This window comes from Hemibagrus wyckioides, linkage group LG03 (assembly GCF_019097595.1).
Source record: "Hemibagrus wyckioides isolate EC202008001 linkage group LG03, SWU_Hwy_1.0, whole genome shotgun sequence".
In the NCBI taxonomy this organism is placed as follows: Eukaryota; Metazoa; Chordata; class Actinopteri; order Siluriformes; family Bagridae; genus Hemibagrus; species Hemibagrus wyckioides.
In genome coordinates this window covers 23,402,839-23,417,344 of record NC_080712.1, presented here as the reverse complement: position 1 = coordinate 23,417,344, position 14,506 = coordinate 23,402,839, and the positions used below count along the sequence as shown (strand labels likewise).

The 14,506-nt window shown below is 40.5% G+C and overlaps 1 protein-coding gene across 3 annotated transcripts in view; it reads right to left on the bottom strand.

The window, feature by feature from the left end:
- The window catches only part of thada (THADA armadillo repeat containing), an 83,330-nt gene that overhangs the window by 23,701 nt on the left and 45,123 nt on the right, over positions 1–14,506 (bottom strand). For all 3 annotated transcript variants that reach the window (XM_058386497.1, XM_058386496.1, XM_058386498.1), the window contains exons 29-30: positions 7,095–7,263; positions 2,611–2,726 (exon numbers count right to left, since the gene is read on the bottom strand). In XM_058386497.1, coding sequence (XP_058242480.1) covers positions 2,611–2,726; positions 7,095–7,263 — 285 coding nt within the window. The remainder of the gene's footprint in view (positions 1–2,610; positions 2,727–7,094; positions 7,264–14,506) is intronic.

Here is a 14,506-nt window from a genome sequence, read left to right as displayed (position 1 = left end):
TCAAAGCAAAAAATAAATGACAGGACAATAATGCTTTTAGGAGTTCCTTTATTTGGAATTGCCACCGAGTGAAGTTTTAGACTACGGCGGTCACTAACATGCTCTCAGAGGACTGGAGAGTGAAGAGAGAGCTGACAGGGACATCAGTGGCACATACGCCGGGAAAGAGAATGCAGAATTCTGACTGGCTTTCAGACCAGCCACAAGAGTAAAGCGTGTGTGTGTGAGTGTGTGTGGTGACTGTGTATATGGTGGAGCACATCTTTGTGTATGTGTGCGTGTGAGCCTGAGACCACAGGGCAGTGAGAGCCCATGGCCATGTGTGAGAACAAGGGATGTAGTGTTCAGGGCTGACGTCAGCATTTCATCACTCAGATATTAATAACACACACGCTCTAACACACATTCTTTCTCTCTTTCTTTCTCTCTCTCAGATGCATGACCCTTCCTGCCTGCAGCCGATCTGCTTTCTCTTTCTGTCTCTCTTGCTCTCTCTTTCTCTCTCTCACTCTCCCACACACACACACACACACACACACACACAAACACACACACGCCGCTAAGCCTCACATGAACTGTACTGACCTCTGGAGCATCACAGTCTGCAATGAAAGACAATGTCTGTCTTTTTCGCTAGCAAACTCAGTCAGATCAAGAAAGCCAAAGCTCAAACAATCTAAGTAGTGAGAATATTCATGAAGAATATTCCAGAAAGCAAACATTACCAATGATTCTGGACTCCACCTGTCTCAAATAAGTTAAAAAAAAAAGAAAAAAAAAAAAGATTATGGTTGAGGGGATTCTGATTCAGGGCCACCCAGTAGCAGTTAAGCTAATATATTCTGGTTTAAAGTGCCATGTTTCAGACAAATGCCCAGTGGAGGGATTAGAAGGCACCTGGGTAGGTCTGGAAGGCTGAGTGATCAAAAGCTGGAGCTGTGGTATGGCCCACTGAGCAAGAATTCACCCAATCATCTTAATCAAGCACCAGCACTCTCTCTGCTGGACGTTCTCTCTCTGTTAGTCTTTAATAATCTGAATATATTTCCAGGGAAGAAATTCTTTATATGAATAAAAGTGCTATTATTCATATAAACAAACAGGCTGGGGAAAGTACCGCTTCAAATACTTTGTTCAGGTTAGTGTTCAAAAGAGAAAAGGGTTTACATAGAGTTACAAGAACTAAAAAATCTGATGTCTGACTGACGTCATACTTGAGCTTGAGCCAATAGTCGCCTTTAATTCTTGTTCACTTGTAGTCCAGCTACCTCAAAGTTCGACATTTTGTATGATCTGAGATGTTTTTAAGCTCACTGCAGTTGTAAAGTGTGCTTATTTGAGTTTGACTTTATTTTTCAGTTGCAATGTGACGCTCCCTGGATGCTTTTTGATGCTAGAGAGCAGAGTGTGAAAATCCCATGAGATCAGGGGTTTCTGAAATACCTCATCTAACATCCATGTCACAGTCAAAACCACTGAAATCTGATATTTCCTAACACTTACTGTAGCTCATTAACTGTTTTCCCAGCATTAACTGTGATCAGTAACTGCAGGATTTTGTGAATATTGTGCTGCTGCTGCATTGCAGTGAGTAGACAGTAGAGGTTTTTTATGTATTAGAAAAAGAAGACGGTTTTATTACTGTGACACATTACATCACAGCACAGTGGAATGGTTTTGTTCATATATACCAGCGTTGGAGGCTGGGGTCAGAGGGCAAAGGCAGCTATGACACAACATCCCTGGAGCAGAAAGGGTGTAAGGCCTTGCCCAAGGGCCCAACAGCAGCAGCTGAGGCTTGAATCCCGAGCTTTCAATCAACAACCTTAACCACTTGAGCCACCACAGCCCATGAATAATATAAAAAATATTGAGAGAGTTGAGCAACACAGTGAGTGAACTTTGTTTTACATTGCTATTTCTGACCTTGTATATTTCAAAAGAAAAGAAAAAGGAAGTGAGAAGCCAGTATCTGAGCAGTGTGAGTATGAGCTCAGCAGGTCATTGATGTATACAGCTCTGCTCTGAGGACAATACGTAACTAATCAGCCTTTGAAATGTGAGCTGGAGCATGAAGAAGAAACCAGAAGGGTTTCTCTCACTGTTTAACACCTTGGAGTCTTTCCTCAGAGACAGAGAGAGAGAGAGAGAGAGAGAGAGAGATGATCACTCTCTGCATGAGCTCTAGGTGCAGGTGCAGGTGCAGGATCAATCCTATAGACGTTAGACTAATGACTGGATGTCTAGGAGGTTAATAGGCTCCTGTTAAAAGAAATGAAGTGCTGCTTGTTTACTCCTTAAATCCTCTCACTTCCTTGAGGTTGTTTTATTTAGTTCTGTGCCATAACACCTTCAGTGGGAATTGAACATTTCCAGGAAACACCGAATTATGCTTTGTAAGCGAGGACAGAAGAACGCTTTCGACAGAATTTAGAGGAGGCTTTCGATCAGCAGTAAAGAAAGCAACTCAGTGACCTCAAAAGCACTTTTCTTCACTGTTCTGTTGTTCTCCTTCTGTCTACCTGCCAAAAGGCTGAATTATGTCTATATAGCACTGACTGGCTGACTCTGTGTCTGCGTGTGTGTGTGTGTGTGTGTGTGTGTGTGTACCTTGTGGCCAGCCAAACTCTTAGCCTGAGGGACCTGATGAAGTCACTGTCCTGGTCTCCTCCTGGTGTCTGGGGCCGATGAGTGTCGGCCAGGTAGGAACGCAACAGGAACAACACCTGCACAGAAACAGCAGCTTGAGCGGAGAGAGAAAGCGAGAGGCTAAAACTGAAATCCAGGCTCAAGATTTTATTATCTGCCACGTACACAGTTATATAAAGCATACAGTTTGCAGTGAAATGAAAACCTGGCCACTCCTCCTAGTCTGTGCATGTAATTAAATTAAATTTAAGGATTATTTTTAAAAATGCAAAAGAAATTCCACACATTTTTGGACATTAAGGTACCAATAGCAGATTTTCTCTAGAACATTTGTGCTAGGAAAATCAGGGGTCACAACATGTAGACTGCAAGGGATAGAAAAGTACAAGGCATTGTTATTTCATCTCGTATCAGTGAACCTTTACATGTTGACTTTACTGTTGATGCTGATAAAGTGTGGGTAAATATGTACTGATTTTCTTTATCTTGCAATACCCTTAATGTATTTCACTCCACTCTGGCAAACAAATTAGCACATACTACTATTCCAGCCATGGAATGAACGAATAAATGATTGAATAATAAAATAAATAAATAAATAATTGAGCCTATGCTTGGGGACTCTTCAGGCTCATATCACTGTTATGACTCCTAAAGAATGTTGCATTTTATGTAAAAGTATCTCCTTGTAATGTATGACTTTGTTTATTACACAGAAATCTCGACATAAAAGGCAGAATTCCTTTTTAGCGCACTTGTAATGGGAATGTAAGGTAATATAAATGCACATTAGTGTATCCAAAGCTGAACAAACACTACATAACTGCTGTATTGCTCACATTCCACAACTTTTATCACTCGCAATCAGCTGTTTAGTGGAAGTAGAGCTGTAAAAACAAAATGAGAGATTGCAGGTGAATGCTGCACAATAGGAGAAAAATTTGGAGGAAGGTTTGGTGCAGGGAGATGCAGGCAGTGATAATTGGCCATTTGTATACTGTAAAGTGCTAGGGATCCTGTTGTGTTTAATATTATTGTTACTAACAGCTATTCGCATATGGAATGGCAATTAATTTCTTTCTTTTTTTTAGCAGTATTATTGTAGTCGATTCTCCACATGGAATACATGAACAATAATGGTGCCATATACATCGGTTTACATTAATATTTTAATTAAAAAATTTTCCAACCTCAATGTGGACAGCAAAATCAGTCACTAGCTTCAAAAAACTTTGAACTATGACCTAATCCCTAAATTATCCCCATTAAAAAAAAATAATAAATAATATTTTATATATATGTATATATGTATGTATGTATATGTATATATATATATACATATACATATACATATATATATATATATATATATATATATATATATATATATATATATATATATATATATGTAAAATACATAATATATAGTAATAATAATAATAATAATAATAATAATCATTCTGGCTCCAGCTCCAATAACTGGATTCAGAGATATGCTGCACATGCAAGCAGATCAATTTGATCACTTTGCAGCCTCTCATTGGTCGATTCTCAGAGCTGGAGGTTTTCAGACCACAGGAAACGCTGCAGAGACTGAGAGAACTGTGTTGCTCAACGCACTGAGAAGTTATCAAGCCAGGGGCAGGGTTAGTTGCTGAGCCATAAAATTATGGACATGGAAATTGGGGATACAATATTGTAGTGTGCAGTCAGCTTAAAAAATCAGTTTTTAAGGCTTTCAAAATATATTTGTTTATCTGAGAACGTACACACATACCAATTTCCCATTTAGCTAGCTGAGCCCACGTTGCGTCCTAAGCATAGCAACTCGGTGAGTGAGGCTGCAAAAAAGTCTCTTTTCTGGGCTGCAGCCACAATGTGGAAGCTATTCATTATGCACGAGGCAGGGGAGGCACAGGCGAAAACAAGACTGACCACTGAGCTCCACGCCTGGCCTCCGAAGCACAGACACGCAGCCCCCTATCGGTGAAATGGTTCGGCCCAAACGGTCTGGAGTCTCGGAGCTCCCTGCACTCTCTGGCCCCTCGCAGGGAAGTGATGGGTATTTATAGCCACCAAATACATGACTTGTGACCGACAGCAAACCAGCCATGGGGAAAGAAGCGGCGGCAAAGAGCAAAAATAAATACCGCATCACAGCCCATAATTCAGGAGGGTGTACAGAAGCACACCCGCATCTAGACTGTCAGACTACCTTCTGCACTGTAAGCCTGCAGACTGACCTTTCACATACTAAGAATTAGCTTTGCAAACGAAGACACTATTTTCTTCTGTTTTACAGTTTTTATTATGGTACTTGCGCATAAATATAGTGTGTGTTGGAGGCCCACATCCAAAAAGGGCTTAAATAATATATGACTTTCGGTAAGAATAATAACGGCAAACCCAGCAAAGAACTTCTACAAAGAAAAGCAGTTCTAGCAAAGAGTCTAATAGGAAGCTATGTGTATCTAAATGGATCCATGTTGTAAAAGCGCACACTTCCTTCACTGGTTAGTTGTTACCAAAGATGGCAAAACGTCCTGGTGTAATATCAAAGCTATTTGGCAAGTGCTCACCAAACCAAGGGTGAAGAGACAACCCAGTCTTGTTCTCAGGCACGATTCTCAGACTCTCAAGCAATACTCCAATTCAACTTATTACAAATGCTTTTGCGGTTCACTGTATTGAAGTTAACTGACACAAGCCTCTCAAACTGCAAAAAAGCAAAAGAGGTTAGAGAGACATGTGTGTGTGTAGATTTTGCAAACATCCACACATGCTACAGCTTTTCTTCTGTTCGTCTAATAGCATTGTCAAACAACAAAAACAAATAAGCTGTTAATTTAATTCCTTTTCCCAACATGCATCAGGAGTATTAAAAACAAATATTATCAGTATTGTTAGATCTGGTCATATAGTGAGCGCGCACACACACACACACACACACACAACTATCGACTTATCAATCCACAAACACACACTGTTTTAAGATATCAGGTCCAAATCTGCTTGTGCACAAAATATTTCCATATTCAAAAGCAATGAGGCACCAGACTGCCATATCTTTAAAAAAGTGAAACTGAAGACAAAAACACAGGAAATCTCTGAACTCTTTCCCTCTAACTCACTAACTTTCTTGGAGTCTTATTCCATACAGAATGGAGGTGCCAAGAAATATAGATGGATGGAAATAGATGGGGGGGCTTTGCAGGAGATGAAAGAAAGACTGTTGGCTTCAGCTTTCAATATCACTAACACAGAAATGCACGTGCACACACACACACACCCTTCATCCATTCCTCTACAAGCTCCCTCTTTCACCACACCTCCTCCCTTCTTCCTTCCTTCCTCAGCCCATCTGCAAGGGGCTTTCCAACAACACACGTGGCAGCCATGACAGGAAAGAACCCTTCAAAACCACCTCCAACAAACCTACAGCTGACTGCATCTCTCCCTCCTCCAACACTATATCTTCGCGTGCTAAAGTCTAAAGCAGATCCCACGCCATTACTCCCACCACCCTGAAACACACAGCCTTCTTACCTCCTCCATTACCCCACACTAGAAACAAGCTCCCTTTCACCTTTTCACCCTCTAGCTCTCATTTCAAAGCACTGAACTGAATATAATACTATTTATAGTCTTAAATCAGCAAACCTTACACAGAAAGCAAAGGAATCAAGAGGGCTTTTCACACGTGAAAGAGTTAACCCTGGGTCATTGTGAACCCTGGGTAAACAGGATCCTGGGTTATCTTGTTTCAGGTTTCATACTGCTCATACTTTACCTGGGGTTAGAAATAAATCCTGGGTCATAATCTGACGTTTCACACTGTACATTCCTAAACCTGCGATTAACCTTCTTCTTTACATACTTTAGGAGCGCATGCTTTCACATAAGTGAAGGAAAAAATGGCTAAGCATGCTGGTGTGTGCCCTATTTTTCACAGCTTTGTAATCTTTTCTGCCTTTTTTCAGTTGTGTAGTTAACCAGGCGAGCATCGATATCCAGCTTTGACTACAAAAAAAAAATAGAAATCAGAGCTATAAATACTCAGTTAATCCTGACTGGGTCATTCAATTTGTCCTGAACAATCTTTCTGACAATTATTGTAAAAATCTCCTCTTCACACCTTTTCCATCATTATTTGACTATTTTTTTTTAATTCCCACAAATGCTGCAACATCTGTTTATACAACAAATGGAGTGTCACATTATATGAGGCATATGCTGTTCTCTTTTGCACTGCATTGGGGGGTTAACACGGTAAAAAGCCACGCTAACTCTGCTTGAGAGCAAGGTTTCAGATCCTCAGGCACAAAATGTTGCAAAACTCCAGCTTCTAAATTGTGCAATGTTTCTCTGAGCAGCGTTTCGAGTGAGGATAACCCAGGGTTAAGCGTAGTCTGAAAAGCTCTATGGAGCTGCTCTGTGATGCAAACCTGTAAGAGGGTTCCATGGATGTGGTTCTGCTGTGTTCCTGGGCCTGCTTTCACAGGCAGGTCCTCCAGTAAGGTCCGGATGGTGGAGGGAACATCGGTGACCAGAACAAATGGAACTAGGGCTCTTGCTGCCATCTCCCGAGTGCGGTACACAGCGGATCGAGAACACCTGGAACCATAAATTTAGTCAATTTCTTTTTTAAAAAAAACTTTATTTACAGCAACTCTGTATTTGGCACATGTATAATAAATAATAAATAAATATATATTTTTAAACAATGACAAAAAACAGTGGTTCTAAACTTTAAAAAAGTGCTTGATCATGTTGCCAATCCGCAAACAACGTCTTTAAAACACAAGGAAAACCCAATGCTTGAAAATCCTAATTCCACAAAGAGTCCACTCATGGTAGTATACTATAGTACTATATATACTATATATACTATACATACTATACTAAAGTACTATAGTTCTGTAGTCTTTCCACCAAGATCTTAATAAGAAGAAGGATGTTAATGGAATGGGATATTAATAGCTATATGCATTGCCTCCCCTCATTCATCGGGACTTTTAATCACTTAATAGTGATAATGAGGAGGATGACATGTTTTGGTAGTATTGAAGTAAGGAATAAAACATGGAAACAAGGAAAATAATATTAAAAAAAAATTTCAAAAGCCAAAATAATTGCAGTTTGTCATGTTACAAAGAATCTGCAACAACCACCACACTGAAGACCTTCCCATGGTGGAAAACTGTTACAAAATACTGTCACTTTGATGGAGACTCCATCCTTAGAAGAATGCTAAACCTTTCCTTACACAAAGCTTCACCCATTTATGTAGAGCATCTGAGATACGCTGAGTGCATTAACCCACGATATGTCTTGTAGCAAAATCTAGGGTCAGACCTGTTATTATAGGGGGAAAAAAACGTTAAAAATCTATAACCTCAGGCCAATCAGAATGAATCTCCTACCGCTTGTGGCCTACTATTAGGGCAATTCATCCTACAGTATATAAACACACGTAATTGTAAAGACACTGGTCGCTCTTGGTGCTTGAAGAGTGGGGGTGAGATTGCATTAAAGTTAAACTTCGGGAGGGAAAAAAAAACCCTGTGAAGATATCCAGACTGCAGGGGCTTTCCAGAGTGAAAATCCACCCAATCAAAGCAGTGTGTGTGAGGAGGTGACCCTGCGCCTACTGCCCTCATACCTCCACCTCCCTGACACCAATCTGTTCTGCCTCTTCACATTTCCGCAGCTGAAATTTCACACTACTGTCCTGTCTGCTGTCTTTGAACCCTTGATCAGTAAACACTACAAATTCATAGGAGGAATTCAAACCGACATGTTCGTCCAATCCCCTAGAATGCAACTGGTGTTATTTCAGTGCAGTGGTATCCACCTATATTATTATTTTATATTTTCTTTGCTGAAGCCAGATGACGTGGAGGAACACTGCAGTGTAGTCAATACAGACCATGTGTTCCTAACCCTCGTCCTTAAGTTCCCCCTGTCCGGGACATTTTCCCCCCAAGCTCTAGCGCATCAATTAACTTCCAGTCGAATCCGAAGTGTGATTTGAGCAGGGAAACACACAAAAATATGCAAGACAGGGGGATACTTCAAAACCTCTGGTGGAAAGCTCAAACATCCATCACAATTGCACGTCACATCATCTCTCGCGTCCCCACATAAAAGTTTTCTGCACTGGAGCTTAATCTGGAACCATTCGGCACAGTTCCACAGCAAGCAAGCAAAACGATGCTGGTTTGGAACCCAAAACCATCATTTTGTTAGCATGGCAACAATTCAAGCAACTCCTTTAACAACTTAACACCCTTATGTAGATTATTGTTAAAAGATTTCGGAAAATTAATATATCATTACAACAATGTTCTGAAAAGGAAACAACTGTAACAAGAACTTCTTTTGAGTAGATACACACCCCAGGGTCAGGGGTTTGATTCCTGACTGAGGAGTCTGGCCCCATATTTTTATGTGGGTACTCGGATTTCCTCCCCCAGTCCAAATATGTGTGTTGTATGCTCTAAACTGTTCATAGTGTGTGAATGAGTGCATGTGTGTGTGTGTGATTGTGTCCTGCATTAGGTTACCACCCACTCCAGGGTGTCCCCTACATTGTGCCCCAAGTCTCCTGGAATGGACTCCAGGATCCCCGCAACCCAGCAAGTGGTACAGAAAATGAGATAGAAGACAAGATTATGTCTTTATCTGTGTTGTGTATGCTCAGAAGAATGTGACCTTGGATGCTAAAATACACCCTCAAGCCCAGAATCACAACCTCTCCATAGTTATTACTCAGACGCTGTGCCTCGGAAAACTCACACTGATTATGATTCTGGAAAGTTGTCTGATTACATAACATTTTGACTTGGAAAGCCAAAGGAAGCATGGGCCGGATCTTACAGTTTTCCCAATTCCCTGAAAGACTTCAGAACAATATTGGCAGATCAAAGACAGACGCATTCTTGGTGTTAAGTACACTTCCTTAGAAGAATCTTTTTACGATGATAAGGAGAATCTTAATGCCCAACTAGATTTGATCCACTATCATGCCCAGGTGTGAAGAGCACAAAGGAATCTTTCCGGAAACAAAGTCTACTAAACCTCATATTTTCCAGGAACTCGACCATCTGGGCCAGTTTTAGTTTCTGGCTGGGATACAGTAACTGTCTGAATTCATGCTCCAGAGTTTTTTTTTGGTGGAAGAACTATCGGTGTGGGCTGCCACAGTGAACGGCTTTGACTGGTTAAACGCAAGTTTCACTGATTGACCGACCTCCTTACCTGCCATTTTTAAAAAACCTATGTTTAGCTAACAAGCAATTACTCAAGCTATATAAGAGAAGACATGGCACAAGCAGCAAAGTGGAAGTGGCAAGCCAAAAATGTTGCGACACTGGATTTGGTTCTTGTGGCTTGCTGCTTGCAAGAATGGCAAAATTACTTCAAAGTGTGAAAGTATGCTTTGTGTGCATTTGACTAGGGCTGTGCCACTTGCTGTGCATGGTCAGGCAACAAACACACCAATGGAGCTCAGTATGCTGTGCACACTCCACAGGACTCAGGGCATGTGTCCAATTGCAAAATTTGTCACCACAAGCCAGAGAGACTACATTTCTCAGCTTGTTAGTGGACCTTTCTATGGCACTTTTATAGATTTGGTTACGTTGATGAAAAAATAAATAACGCCTTAATCCCTGCTAGATACCCCTGAAAGATTCATCCAGCCACTAGATTAAGATCATCTGAACTTATCTTAATGAAAGCATAGGTTAACAAGAACTTAACAACGGAGTCCATGGGGACCAACAAGTCTAGGTCTTTTTTGTTACTAACTTGTATGCCAGGAATTCCATTAAAATAGACATCAAACAGGGAGGAAGCTAGAGAGGAATTTATTTCAGACTCTATTTGGATCAGTTCATCTGCTGATAATCTGCTGAGGATGACCTGCAAGGAAAACCTGAAGATCACCATGAAATTGCTATGAACTGTAGCACATGAACACCCTAAAAATGGCTGAGGATGTTGTTCCTTAGATAGCCTAAAGACTGCACTCAGGTCTAAATCTATGAAGAGTCAAACTTCAATTGAATATGACAGATGTGTAAAGTTGAAACTCTAAAGTGGTCAAAATTGACCCTGATACTCATACATGACTTCCCTTTAACTGACTCCATAGTATACAGCTGTAGCAGAGTAATGATTTATAATCATGCTATCCGGTGTCACCTAGACACGGTTCTCTTTTGAGTCTGGTTCCTCTTTAGGTTTCTTTCTCATATAGTTTAAGGGAGTTTTTCTTTGCCAACATTGCCTCTGGCTTGCTCATTAGGGATAATATAATTTTTTCTATAGCATTCAACTACTTATTCCTGAGACGCGGTGTGAACAAGATTATCGGAAGGACAGGTGGACAACCTGAGAACATAATGCCACCCCCACATATAACAGAATGCAAGTACTTTTATAAACACAGCGCAAATAAAACCAAACCCTGACTAAAACCCGTAGAGAAAATGAAGGCTCCATTTAGCAAAATCAGTTCTGGAAGAGATGGAACAACTTATGAAGTAGGTGTAAGTAAGGAGAGAAGTATGAGGTATGAAGTGAAAAGGTTTCCAGTCAGTTTTAATTTCATCAGTCTTTAAAAGAACTGACTCAATACTTTAAAAATAAGGAACTTGTAACCTTCTGATGATCCCAACTAAATGGATTACGAAAAGCATACCTGAGATTGTACAGCACAATGGACCCAAACCATTTCAGAGGCATTTGTGAGAGTTAAACTTGGGAAACTATTTTGCAGCATTCAAAATACCAGGATTTTTTTTTTTGAACATTCCTTACTGAATGCAGAGGGATGAATAAGAGCCGGCCTTTTTTGCCATCTTTTCAAATGATCTAAATGCTTTCATCAACCAACATTTGGATTTTTAGATTTTTAGAAATGACTCGCTTTCATTTGACATGAGGATTTAATGAAAAATGAAAAATTAAAAAATTCTTTGAGGTAGGCTTCTTGGTCAGCACATTTGCCTCATACCACTAGAGTTCCTGTCTCCATCCTGTGTCTGCGGGTTTCCATTGATACTCCGGTTTCCTCCCCCTGTCCAAAGACGTGCGTTGTAGGCTGATTGGCATCTCAAAATTGTCTGGTGTGTGTCATTGACAATGTGAATGTGCACTATCATGGATTGGCACCGTGTCCACCCTAAGGTATCCACCACCTTGTGCCCAATAAACCCCTGGGACACCCTCCATGTTTCCTGCAGCCCTGTGTAGGATAAGTCGTTCAAGAAATGGAGGATGGAAAATAGTTCCTCAGTCTATCCCACTTTAATATTTACATTACTGAACTAGCAGAGCACCTGGAACAACCTAAATCTCTCTCTCACGTATAGCTCAGGGAAGTTAATTTCCTGCTGTTGCTGTTAATATACACTACAGCAACACCTCAGCCTTGTTGGAGATCTACCACCAGATCCATGCCCAAAAATAACTAATGTCAGGAAGAATGCCAAATGCCAAGAAAGCACACACCAGTTCAACCAGCCAGCACCGCGGTGGAGCTGCCACTAAACTCGGCATCATTACTGCTGCATCGGACAGCTTCAGCATGCACCAGAAAAAAAAAAGAAAAAAAAAAAAAAGAGAGAGATTGACGTACCCATATCAACTAGGCAAACCTTATCTAGCTTATTATAAGGTGTGGTGTCCATTCAGATCTTATCTCTACTGGATGGTACAATCAGCCTGTAAAAGCTCTACACGCAGGATTCTGTACAATGTGTGTGAAAGCATAAAAGTAAACACAAGTGGATAAGGATCATAAATATTAAAAAAAGGCTTCAACTGAGCCATGACACACGTCAGAGCTGCTTTATAATCTAATCTAACATTCGATCAGCATATCAGAATATCCATCTAGATGAAAACTAGAAGTTAGGGTTATTCACGCTTAGGGTATTTTTTTGTAGTTTTGGTTTTTTTATCAAGAAAAAATGTGCTGTTCTGAGTAATCATCGTGCTGTATGGAAAAACGTGGCTCATATGACAAGCACACTATGATAAAAGATTTTACCCATTCTAGCTAGAATTAGTCATCACCTATAAGAAGAGGCAGCCTTTATCATGCCAAATACACATTACAGTTCAATTCATTTTATTTGTATAGCATTTTTAACAATGGACATTGTCTCAAAGCATTTTTCCAGAAGTATAGTATACATTACAGCACTGTGAATTTTTTTTCTTCACTTATTTCAACTTATGAAGTTGGGGTCAGAGCACAGGGTCAGCCATGACACAGCATCCCTACAGCATAGAGGGTTAAAGACCTTAAGAACAGTGGCAACTTGGCAGTGCTGGAACTTAAACCCCTGACCTTCTGATCAGTAACCCAGCGCCTTAACCACTGAACCATGAATGGTCATCTAACTAACTAGTTTAACCTGCAGTTCAGACTGGATTTATAATTAACCAATAATAAAAATGAAATAATGAGTAAAATCTAGTAATGAGGAGTGTAGCTTTGGTGGTAGAAAATCAAGAGAAGGGGTGTCCGATTTGTGTGATGATTGCAATTGTTTTCTTTTGCGGCAGCTCAGGATCGTAGCCTCTAGACCACCTGGTGAAACCTGCAGCGTTTTAATTAGGAGGTGGAAAAAAAAGTGGTTCAGTCATGGACACAAAGCAGGCACATAACATGACCAAGTATAAAAGCACAGAGGTCACAGTCTAGCCACTGAAAGTCTGTCTATCTGAAAGACAAGCAGCAACGCTCACTTCAAAATATGTTGCAGCATATTACTATATTTCTGCACATATGGTCACTGCAGGCATTCTTGTCAGTATTGTTATTAGTAGAATTATTGCTTTTACAACTTTCTGAGGTAATATGGCAGCACACATGTAGTCTGAAAGGGGAAGATGGGGCTGGAAAGACAGAATGGGTGGATGGAATCGAAATGGTGCATTTCAGGCAGGACTGAGTGGCACAACCACTATTTAAAAGAAGCCATAAAACACTTCATATAAAAATAAAAACAAAAAAACACAGTGCCTCCATCGATAAATGACAGTGGGAAAGAGCAGAATGGAAAGAGTGAGCCCTGGGAAATGAGCCACAGTGGTAAGATATTTAGAGCAAAAAATAATTGATGGATGGGCGGACAGATAGAAAGGAGAGGAAAAGTATGCGCTGAATGATTGACTGTAGTTTGCTGGTCTTGAGAACTTTCTGGTTTAAGCTGTGCTTGTTTAAGGCAGAGACTAAAAAAAAAGTAGTCAGGATTGACATTAGCAGCAAACACCAATAATCTTCACCACTGTACTATGAAAGAGAAAGTTTCTGGAGGAAGAAATGAAAAAACACACAGAATAACCAATTAGAGGAAAAAATGAAATGAAAGAAAGCAAAATACATAAAAGCCAGAAACAGGAAGGTAGTCTGAAGAAGTTAATGAAGGCGGTTTCTGAATTAGAGAGACGTGAAACTGCAACAGGCTTCCAGCCATGTGGCCCCTCACCTGCTGAGTTCAAATTCCTCTAGATGTACACACCGCCAATGTACACACACACACACACACAACGCATGTTTCATTTAGGCATCACAGCATGACAACAGTCGCTGTTAAGAAGCACAAATCACGTCACATGACACGCACACACACACGCCTGCTGCTGCTGAACAGACGTAATCACACACACACGGTCCCTTAACCTGCTATAAACTTGAGCTCTTACATGCTAATGTGTATAGTAAAGCAGTATGGCAAACACACACATACACATTTTCACTAATGACTCGCAGTCTCTATTTCCCTTTTCAGGCCTCATATGCTTCCTATCAGCACTAATTTGTCTCATTAAAACTCTT